The sequence below is a fragment of the Pinus tabuliformis genome, chromosome 2_2 (assembly GCF_031772625.1).
Source record: "Pinus tabuliformis cultivar Carrire ecotype Pingquan chromosome 2_2, CPIR1, whole genome shotgun sequence".
Lineage (NCBI taxonomy): Eukaryota > Viridiplantae > Streptophyta > Pinopsida > Pinales > Pinaceae > Pinus > Pinus tabuliformis.
The window spans coordinates 542,345,929-542,357,193 of NC_142300.1; the positions used below are offsets into that span (position 1 = coordinate 542,345,929).

General features: G+C 39.5%; 1 protein-coding gene across 17 annotated transcripts; it reads right to left on the bottom strand.

Moving 5' to 3' along the window:
• Positions 1-428: 428 nt before the first annotated feature.
• LOC149193760 (serine/threonine-protein kinase AFC1-like) lies at positions 429-4,419 on the bottom strand. 17 transcript variants are annotated; one of them, XM_089404908.1, is made up of 12 exons: positions 3,975-4,419; positions 3,565-3,805; positions 3,365-3,391; positions 2,736-2,889; positions 2,516-2,564; positions 2,283-2,397; positions 1,971-2,062; positions 1,583-1,730; positions 1,400-1,464; positions 1,211-1,308; positions 991-1,093; positions 429-868 (listed from the first exon to the last, which is right to left on the bottom strand). In XM_089404908.1, the coding sequence occupies exons 1-12, from the start codon at positions 4,080-4,082 to the stop codon at positions 701-703; spliced, it is 1,368 nt and encodes a 455-aa protein (XP_089261034.1). In that variant the 5' UTR covers positions 4,083-4,419; the 3' UTR covers positions 429-700. The 17 variants fall into 17 exon arrangements, 9 of the variants coding, with proteins under 9 accessions (XP_089261034.1, XP_089261033.1, XP_089261039.1 ...); XM_089404907.1 differs by having other exon boundaries at positions 991-1,096; XR_016254468.1 differs by having other exon boundaries at positions 767-868; positions 991-1,308.
• Between the last annotated feature and the right edge of the window lie 6,846 nt (positions 4,420-11,265).

An 11,265-nucleotide genomic window follows, 5' to 3' on the forward strand; every position in this document is an offset into this window, starting at 1 on the left:
TCAATTTTGGGATGCTATGTAAATTTGGATTAATACAAATATATTTTGGCTAGTGTTTAAAAATAAATAAAACGAAATGCCAAACTAACAAAGATGACTTTGACCTTCATAGAAAAAGTAGGCAGTTCACTTATTTACTTTAATCATGTTGAATGGCTGAAATTGAACATAGTAATACGATCCAAAAGTATTTTTTCGAAGAGTATTTACTATTATACATCTGCATTTTCAACAGCCTTTAATGTACGAAGTTTTCTGATGCAAGGAAAATATCATCTCAAAACACCAGAAGAACACTGCAAAGCTTTCTGCTCAACCATTTTAGACGCTGAGAAGGAATTTCCATATGTGCAGTGTGTACAATTCACAGGAACTCCGCCCCAAATACAATCTAAGATTCACAAATAGACAACCGAACAACTGCCACATGCATACTCAGTTGTATGCAATGTATCTGCAATTTTCAACCCTCTCCTGTACAAGTTCTCGTGTATGAGGGCTCATTTCACCTCAAACACACCGTAGACACTGCACGGTATACCAAATCTTTCTGGCCCAAAAATCGATAATATGATACATGACCAGCTAGAAAGGTGCCCGAAGCCGAAGGAGTTTCCACGATGTGCGATGTGTACAATCATTCACAGTAATTCCGGACCCTAAATACAATCTAAGATCAACAGACTTGTCACTTCCATACTCATGAAATGTATGCACTATAATCGGATCTTCTCGAATGTTCTCTGAAGAATGGATGTCTCAAAGCTTCTGAAGCTTTTAAGCGTTCTGAGGGTTCAAACTTGAGAAGGCCCTGCAATAAATCTATAAATAGACCTGCAGAGTGGTCTACATGCTGCATTATCAAATCCTGCAAACGAGAAAGTAACATTTTATGACTCAAATCAGTGAAATAAATCATAAACCATAAGAAGATTTCAGGATGATGTTCCAAGTGTATCCTGGTACTACTGCTCAACATATTAAGCATACCCTAAGTTTCGGTAATTTTCTCACTGCTCTGATGCTCTCTCTAGAGGATGCTCCTTCAGGCCAATTCAATCGTGTTCCATGTCTAAAATATTTCACATATCTTCTACTGTTGACAGGATAACATTAAACATTATAGTTTGTCATAGGTGTATTGAATTTTATTGCATGTCTAATAATCTGATCCAGGTAATAGTTCGTTGAAGGACATAAAAATACTCACTCCGATTTCTTGATCATATGATGTGGCAAAGGCCCTAAGACCCTTTCCATCATAGCAAGATGTTCCAAGTTTTCATGAGTTTGAAACAAAGTCTCGCCCTGAAAATTTGAAGGCAGGTAGTGTAAATATCATTCCTGCGGGTATCTACATAACCATTCAACGCAAGAGAAACTAATCTAAAAAGTTTACCGAGCACAGTTCCACAAGTATGCACCCTACACTCCAAATATCACAAGGGTAGTTCCATCCAAGACCTGCTAAGAAACATTAATTGTAAATAAAACGGAAACGAACATGTATTCGACAGGATGGAATTGACATTGATCCCTTCAATTTGATGGTTAAACCATAGAAAAATCCTTCCAAGCTCACCCAAAATAACTTCAGGAGCTCGATAATGCCTTGTAGAGACCACTGAGGTGTGATCTTGATCTTCAAATGTGGTGCTTCCAAAATCAATTAACTTTATTGCACTTGACTTTGGCAACCTTTTAAAATCATCTGGAGACCCCTTCACACCCTTTTGAACAACAATCACATTATCAGAGTTGATTTCTTGACATAAATGCATGTTGTTGAAATGTTAATCTTGACGATTGTGAACACTAGAGGCATAGAATATTAACATATAGATTATATTATTTGATTCTAGCTTTTTGCTGGAGTCAATATTTACTGCAATACAAAGCAGTATTATCAAATGATATTATTATGCCAACTATTGCAATCTCAATCGCAAACAACACACCAGCAATCTAACCTTGCAATCTGGAACCTTCACAGAATCTGAAGAAACAAAAAGTGTATTTTCAGGCTTTAAATCCGTGTGAATGAGTTTCAACTCATGCATATCTGCCACAGATCATTGGTAATATTAGGAGAAGAAAATCCTGGATAATGTTGTTAGTGCCCTTGTAAAGGCTCAGTCCACTGTTATAAATTGTGATATAACATGACCAACTAAGCAATCTAGTTAATGGCAGCAGACAGTCATTCACTATAACATTAAACTATATGTTTAAGCCCTCCCACTGCAAATGCAAAGATATAAGTGCGAGTATCGTCTACACACATGCTACAGATTCCAACAGTTGCCTTCCAACCTCCCGTACAAGATCAATGGGAAATGGGCTGTAACTGTTTTTGCGTAGGAAATCATATAAGCTTGGGCCAAGCTTCTCAAAGACCTGTTTTTGCATCCATCAACAATCTTAAACACACTAACAACCATATACATAACAGAGAATAGTCTTAGGTGCTAAGGAAAAAAATAAATGGAGATATAAACTACTACAGAATACTGACTATGCAAGTGTGATTCCGGTAGTCAAACCATTCGCGCATCTGCACACAGCTGTATTGGGAAAGGGCATACATCTCAGGGAACCATTTCCAAGTTCTAAAAATGTCTAAATCAAGGAATCATCCTAGCATGTTACCCAACATGCCCATCTATTAAATTATGCAAGTAGAACTAAGACAGCGAAGTCAAGCATCAAGAAAAAGAAAAAAATTACTGTCATACCGGGTGCCATTCCTGTCATATTTGCCGACTTTACGAAGTACATCGACTTCTATCATTGCTGCCTCTCGGTACTTCTGTAATCCACGGACAATTTTTATGGCAACAAGATCCTTTAATTTTCGATCCCAACATTCCAACACTTGACCAAATGTTCCTGTAAACATTGGTCATGATTCCATCACGATAAAATTCATCCATCTCATGTTCAGGAATCCAAAAAAACATATACACGTTGGAGAAACTAAATAAACTAAAATAATTGCCGCTTGAGACTCTTGATATCCCATCCATCTAACAAAAAATGCATCTACATGTTGAGCCTTGTAACTCGTAATGTCCCAGCCATCTAACGCCTATCAAGAGGTGGGATTTGATGTCACACTTTATGGGCATGACAACACCAGCCCGACTTACCAGGCATGACAACCCCAGCCCAACTTTACAGGCATGACAAGCCAAGCCCAACTTAACAGGCATGGCACATGATGTGAGAACAAGTCACATCTTTGGAGATCTGAACTCCTGGACGAACAATAACTAACACCCCACTTTTCACTCACCTAGGAAACCCATGTGACATGTTGAATAATAACAAAAAAAACAATTAATCTGGACTCCTAGATGCTTACCTTCACCCATTTTACTGAGTATTTTGTCTGCAAAACAACAGGATATTTTGACAAGATTTAGAGTAGATCAGGTAAGAAGGCTATTTATAAACAAAGTTTTAATATCAACAGCAGAACCCTCCTTTAGATCTACAGACTCCAAAAGGCAAAACCCATCACAAACAAAACGAGCAACACCGTTACGAAATACGTATTCTTACATCGAGGCGTCAAATTCTCTCCAAGTTCGAACATGTAGTGGCCATCCTTGTCGTCACTGCGCCATGGTGGTGAGCCAGTGCGGAAGCCCTCTTCTTTGGGCTTTATATTGGAAGAGGTAGACCGACTATTGTCTGAACCGGAGGTGGAGGGTTCTGCCCCACCAATCAAAGGGGCGTTCTGTCCTTCATCTCTACTTCCGATACCAAAAATTTTCCCAGTAAATACTAGTGTTGGCTGGACCTACAGACAAACCCATTTCTTCATTTCCCAGAAGGATGAAAAACCCTTTAAACGTATTTCATGAAAGCTTGAATGTCAGGGTAGTGGAAACCCCGTGCTCTAAATGCTAACAAGTAGATCTGAAAGAAAACCAGTTACAGATCAAGATATTCAAAAATAGAAAACTAACCTGAAGCTGTGACGGAAGGACGTCCCACGATGATGTTAACTTGCGGCGCTTCCTCGGGTTTTCGTCGAGCATATGAGGAGGACGATGATATTTTGCAACACAAGCCATGGTTGCCCCACGCGATCTGAATCCTTCGATGGCAACACCAGCCGAAGAAATTTAATCGACAGGGCTAGAGTTTCACAGGCCGAAAATAAGAAAATAAGAAGATAGGGTTTGCTGGTAGAAAATAAGAAGATAAGGTTTCACAGGCCGAAACAACCACTACGTTATGCTATGACACGAGACAGTTATGTTTCTCTGAAATTTAATCGACAGGGCTAGAGTTTCACAGGCCGAAAATAAGAAAATAAGAAGATAGGGTTTGCAGGTAGAAATTAAGAAGATAGGGTTTCACAGGCCGAAACAACCACTACGTTATGCCATGACACGAGACAGTTATGTTTCTCTGGACGATGGAAAAGGTATTTATAATTTCTTACGGTATGACGCTATACAGGGGAGACCAAGCAAAGTTTCTCCCAAACCCACGAAGCCACGTGGATCATTAATATGGGTCCAGACTGTAACTTTTTTTGGGACCCATTGATTTTAAAATGTTCTTAGAATTTCTTTTTGAGAGAAGGCCAAGCAAAGTTTCTCCCAAACTCATACAGGTCACGAAGCTACCTGGACCATTGATATGGGTCCAGAATGTAATTTTTTTTTGGGACCCGTTGATTTTAGTGGGTTATAATTATATCTTTTATTTGGTTCTAGGTATATTTTTTAATAAAGCGTTCTTAATATCTTACTGGTTCTGGGATAGATGGTGATGGTATTCTTTACACTCTTTCCCGTAAAGTTATCTCAATTCTCTACTTCAAACTAGGTGATATATTGACCGGTGTTCATTTATGGTGTCATGATATTTGGGTTTTATTGATTTGATTAGAATTTTAAATAGACTAAAATTGTAATTTTTAATTAGTTAATTTTGATTATTGTAAGATTAAAGAATCGCTTTTACCTATAGCAAATTTTAATTAGATAAATACTTATTATAATTATTGGGTAATAAAATTGTGAGATAGTAAAGTTTTAATTTATTAAATTATTAAAAAATTAAAGTCTAAAAGGGATTTTAAAAGTTAAATAAGAAAATAAGAAATGAGTTCATATTCGGAGGGAATCCAAAATGTTGTAGTAAATAAGAGATGTTGTAGTAAATAAGAGTGTTGAAGTGTAGATGGTAGCTAATCGTCATCTGTCATGACTAGCACAGGGAAGGAGATATGAGAGAATTGCTCAACAGAAGAATATCCACAAACAAAAGCACACAGGCACCTCAAGAAAGCGACTTTCTAGTCACAGCAGACGGGAGAAACCAATTTGTGGCCTCTTGGACAGAAACCCAACTAAGCAAAAAAAACCCTCTTGGAGTAAACTTGCTGGAATACATTTAGGAGTCATTTCCTCCATGTCGAAGAGAGCTAGGCCACCCTTTCATTCATTGTGCGTGAGACTAACGGGAAGAGCCTTCTACGCAGAGATTCAAATGCCATGACTTCTGTAATTTTTTTGGGTTGTAGCATGCTGAAAGGGACGTTGTTTCCACCTTATAACCAGAATTTCAGAAAAGAAGAGCACGACAACAATTATTTTAAGAATCTGCACAGATAACTTTGTGGGAAAGTTTCTGCTGCAATTTTCTTTGACATGTTTCTCTTGGAGCGACAATGAGTTCTCGTTTGTTCAGTGCAGTTGTTCGAGCAATGTGAGTTGAGCAGTGTGGTCAACAGTGAACAATGAGCAATGTGAGAGCAAGGAGCTTTTATGCTAGAAATATCGAGCAGTGAACAAGGAGCAGCGATAACCTGAATAGTAAGGAGCAGTGCGAAGTAATCTTGGCATTTTATAGACCTACATATTTCTCGAAACAGGTTGGACGAAAAATGCATTCAAACATGATAAAGGAACAAGAAATTTCAGAACATGTGGAGACAAATGATTTAGGACAAGTGAAAATTGCCCCATCCGCCAAAGGTAAGAAGTGGGTTTGGGTTAATGCCAAACAATATCAGGGCATTTTAAAACGAAGAATAACTCGTCTAAAATGGGAGCAAATAAAGAAGAAACGGCCTAAAAAGAAAAGTACTCGAGCCCTTCGCAAAAAGCACTCAAACAAGTCTCCTCTACAAGCACATGGCAACAAGAAGTCCAAAGGAAAATTCATTGATGATTATGCCTTATATAGTCCCACATCCACACCTCTCACTTGGTCATCTTATCTTTATGTGAAAGAATTGTTAAATGCAAAACAAAGGTTGGAGGTTTTAGCAGCTAAAGGACAAGTAAGAGATCATAAAATTCATATAATAACAGCTGAGAACAAGGCTTTAGCAGAAAGTAATAAAGTTTTAAAAGAACAAGTGGCATTGCTATAGGAAGCTCTCTGGATAGGCAAGACAGAATGGCAACACATGAAGGCCTATGTGCAAAACATAAAGAAATCTGTAGTGGAAAGTACAGAGGTGGTGAATGTGAAATCATCCTAGGATAAAGGGAAAATGATTGCCCAAATAAACAACCATGAAGAGAACGCAAGAGAAGAAACAAAAGGATAGTCCACCGAAGTTTCCAAAACTTGGGCCCAAGTTATTAGCAATTCTGCTAATAAGGAAGGAGAAACAAATATTTAGGTTGACAACATGCAAGATAGTGAAGGCAAGGAAAGACAAAATAGGGAAAGGGGTGAAAGACTATGGGAAAAATGAATATATTCTTGACCTTGCAAGAGACTTCTTGAAAGACAAGCTGTTATGGCAAGGACAAATATGCCAAGCATGGAAGGTGGGTAAGTTTAACGGGAGAGGATCAGGCCCATAAAAGTCATTATGCCTAGCTTGCGTGATAAATAGATCATTCTAAGGAAGAAACATCTCTTGAGGGGTTCTCACTTTTTCTTAGAAGAAGATTTAACTGTAAAACAATAGGAGGAAAGAAGGGAGGAAATTTTAAAGGTTAAGGCAGCAAGAGATGAAGGCAAGAGAGCATGGATTTATAAAGGCAAAGTTGTGATAGCGCGATTTGGACCTCCTTCCAAAATAGAGTAGCAAGATGGTAATAAAGAAGAGGCAACAAACTCTTCAATAGGAAATCAGAAAGCAAGATCAATATGGAAAAGCAGGGACAAAGACTCAAATATGAGTCTCGCATGTCAAAATAAATAGTTATCAAGTCATACCCACGTTTCCTTAAGATTAGTTTGTTGGAACTGTAGAGGTTACCCATGGAGACGAGGACTTGGGTTAGGGCCTATTACGGAAAATAAAGACATAATTTGCCTCATAGAAACACATGAGCATGAAGGGTGCAAGACACCTCTGTTTGAAGGATACTGGAAGATGGCAGTGTGGAACAAAGCAACAGGGAATGGAAAAGGACATGGGGGTATCATGGTTTTAGTAAGGGAGAAAGAAGGTCATCTCATTCAGTTAGAAAAAGAAGACTCAAAAAAACAATTCATTTGGTTTAAAATATCAAAAAATGGAAACCACATCATAATTGCAGCATGCTATTTTGTGCCGCAGGTTTAAAAAATCTACAAAGGTAGAGGGCTTGACCACAAAGATCCATTTGCAACCTTAAAAGCGGATATTGCAACATATTTGCAGCTATGTGAAGTCCTTGTAGTGGGTGATTTCAATGCTAGTACTGCAAGTGAGAAAGCTAGCATTTTTTGTTGTAAAGAGATTGTGACTCCATTTGGCTTACAGAAGAAAGTAATCATCAGTGGGAAAGAATTTCAGAGGATAAGGGCTGCAATCTCTTTTGTGAACAATTGCTTACTCTATGTGGGGTCTTTGATTTAGTCATTTGTAATGGCTTGACTAGATTGGCAAAGTCCGGTAATTTCACTTGCAATACTTACAATGGAGCAAGTGTGGTAGATTATGTAATTTGCTCACATGGTTTGTGTGAGAAAATGGAGGAAGCTTTGATTGGAGATCAACTGTGGGACTTGAAATCAGATCACAAGCCAATTCATTTATGTTTCTCTTGGATTGGAAAGAAACCATTAGTGTCAAAAATTCAGCATGTCCAACGAAATCCCCCACGGGGCAGAATTCTTTTGACCCTAGAAAATGGTAATACCTTAAAAATGACATGAGGGAAGCTCTTTGAGAAGGAGAAAATTACACTTCAAAGCCTTCATAGTCATGAATTAACACATTTAATTCAATGCGCACTTGCAAAGTGCAAAAGAGAAAAAATTAAGAAGTCTTAAACAAATTGCTTTCTAGTTAATGCTTGGTTTGATGGGGAATGCAAAAAGGCAAGGAGAATGTGGAAATAATCAAACAAGGATAACATAAAGCTCAAAGATTACAAGCATTTATTAAGCAAGAAAAAGGCCGATTTCATGGTTTCAAGGAGGGAAGAACTAATCTTCCTCGGGAAAAATAATCCCAAATTATTTTGGAAGGAGCTCCAACCGAAAAAGATACAAATTGGAAATAATATTACAGTTTCTAAATGGTTTGACTATGCAAGACAACTCTATGAGCAGGTTCCCAAGGTTGACCCTCCCCCCTTGGTCAACACTGATACTGAACTCTTCACGATACAAGAGCTAGAGATGGGTATCAAGAAGTTGGGTATTGGAAAAGCAAAAGACTTAGTTGAACTCCAAGAAGAATATCTAAAGTGGGGCTCAAAGATTCTTGCACCTCACATTACAAAAATCTTCAACAACATCATACAACAAGGGCTCCCCATAGATTGGACAACTATTCTGGCAATACCTCTTTTCAAGAGCATTGACGTCAATAATCACTCCAATTATAGGAACATCATGATAAACCCTTTGTTTGCAAAGCTATTTGGAAGCATGCTAGAAAACAAAATTAGCAAGTGAGCAGAAGAAAGAGATAAGCGTGCTAAAGGGCAAGCAGGTTTTAGACCTAAACATTCCACAATTGATCACTGTATAACTTTAAGGCACATCATTGAAAAAGTTTGGGAGAAAAAGGAAGAAGTCGTTTGTTGCTTTGTTGATTTCAGAAAAGCATTTGACTCGGTTCCTAGGGATAATCTTTGGCATAGAATGGAGGAACTTGGGGTTCTTGAACATTTGAGAGCAGTTGTGCATAGGCTATATGAAGAGGTGAAAGTCAAAATTATAACTTCAACAGGCATTTCTGAAAGTTTTAGAAGCGATATCGGGGTCAAACAAGGTTGCCCACTGTCTCCTACCCTTTTTGGTGTATATATCAACAAGCTTGAGGAGTGGTTAAATTCGCAAGGGGATGATGGTATCTATTTGGGCAAGTTTGTTATAAGGCTTCTTTTGTATGTAGGTGACCTTATTCTGATTGCTAAATCGACTCTTGGTTTGCAAGAGCACTCACTATCCATTGAGCATTTTTGTAGAAGTGTGGGGATGCAAGTCAATATCACTAAAACGAAAGTTTTGGTCTTCTCTAAGAAAAGAAAACATAACCAACATAAGTTCTACTTTAAAGGCAACATTTTGGAAGAAGTTGTGGATTACAAATACCTCGGAATTGACTTCAACAAAAATCTAAGCTAGAATGGTTGTAGAAAGGAAAGAACTTTAGGGGGTCGGAAAGCATTTTATGTTTTTTAAAATAGGTGTAGAGATGCAAAGTTATGGGACTGGAAAACCACTCGAACTCTTTTTGGGCTTCTAGTGATTTCGGTGATTCCCTATGGTTGTAAACTATGGGCTAGCAGTACATCCGACATGCAGTGGAGACAAATTGAGAAAATTCATAAGCGTTTGATTACAAACAAATTTAGGATTAAAAGTGCAGTTCCTCGTGATATCTTGTTAAGTGACATACCGACTACTCCTATTGAAGCAATTGTTATGGTGCGAGTCAAAAGGTATTTAAAAAAAAATGAGCAAATGGAAGAGGGTAGATGGCCTAAGGTTGATTTTAATGATAGATTGTGCAAGAGCAAAAAAACTTGGATGCAACAAAATAACAAATGGTTTAGAGATGAGACATGGTCTGGCTTGATTAAGTAGCGATGATATGAATTATTGTATTCATATAAGTTAAATAGGTAACTATATATTATCTAGGAGGAGACAAAGCGATGGAGCTAGGGTTCCTGATCTGGTTTTTACCGCGGCGTACTGGTCTAACAGACCGCTCTCACAGCCTGCCCCCGTAACTGCTTCCCTAACCTTCGCTGTGGTCGAATGATCGCCTTCCTGCCCATTTCCCTATTGTTCCCCTCTCGTGTCTCTCCCTAACGTTAGCAGTTTCCAGTTGCGCATTACCTGGACAGTATTACCTATCTTCGTTCAACCTTCCAACGTTCATCGTTTGGTTTCCATAGGCAGCTGTTAGCTAACGGTTGTGACAGTTATGGAGGATAACTTAGACTATTCAGCTGACCCGTTGGAAGGAGAGCCCATTTGGATGGAGGCCAAGACCACCCTCGAAGGTTTTTTCTCATTTGAAAACGAGCTCACCAAGGAAATTGGTGCCCTCCCTCCCATTTCTAGCCCTCGGTTCAAGTCTGTCTCGCTGCCCGAAGACACCCCTGTCGACCCAGAGCTTATTTCGCAGCCTATTCCTCCTTGCACCTTGGCATTTGTTGTGCCTCAGGCTGCCCCTGTTGGTCTAACCCTAGGTGCAGCCACTGCATCGTTCCCCTCCTCGTCTGGCTCCGACAAACCCTTGTCTGATCCCCCCTCGACCTCGGCCTCTCTGGCATCCGCCTATTCCACTTTTCTTACCCCGGTGGCCCCCTTGCAAGGCAATTTCACTGGTATCGGCTCCATTCCAAGGTTTTTTGCTTCCATTCCATCTGACCCTACTAGGGTTTCATCATCTCCGACTACTCAGGCTACGGTCCTACCTGCTGCGGCGACCTCCGGGTTAAGAGAGGGGACTAAGAGGAAGCGGAGCTTCAAGCTCAAGAACTGCGAAGTTTTCCTGAAATTCTCTGAGGATACCCCATTACTGGAGTCAATGGAGTCATCGGAGCGTGTCCTGGTGGGTCGGGTCAGAGGCAAACAATACAGTGTGGAGCGCCTGCAAAAATGGACCATGGAGGTTTGGGGACACCACCTCAGCGACCCCCCCAGAGTACAGACTTTTGTAAAAGGATGGTTTGTGACATGCTTCAGTTGCTTGGCACACCAATTGGGTCCTTTCGACAGTTTGGCACATCGACCAAGCCCCTGTACTTCTTCAGAGGTGGACTCTGTTGTTCGATCCTGAACAAGAACGAGTGGACGTCGGACCTATTTGGGTTCGCCTCCCGGGCT

Coding starts and splice junctions, on each gene's coding strand:
- LOC149193760 (XM_089404907.1), bottom strand. CDS start 4,082: ATGGCTTGTGTTGCAAAATATCATCGTCCTCCTCATATGCTCGACGAA. Junction 2,565..2,735: donor TATGACAGGAATGGCACCCG/GTATGACAGTAA, acceptor TTCCCAATACAG/CTGTGTGCAGATGCGCGAAT. Junction 869..990: donor GAAAATTACCGAAACTTAGG/GTATGCTTAATA, acceptor TCTCGTTTGCAG/GATTTGATAATGCAGCATGT.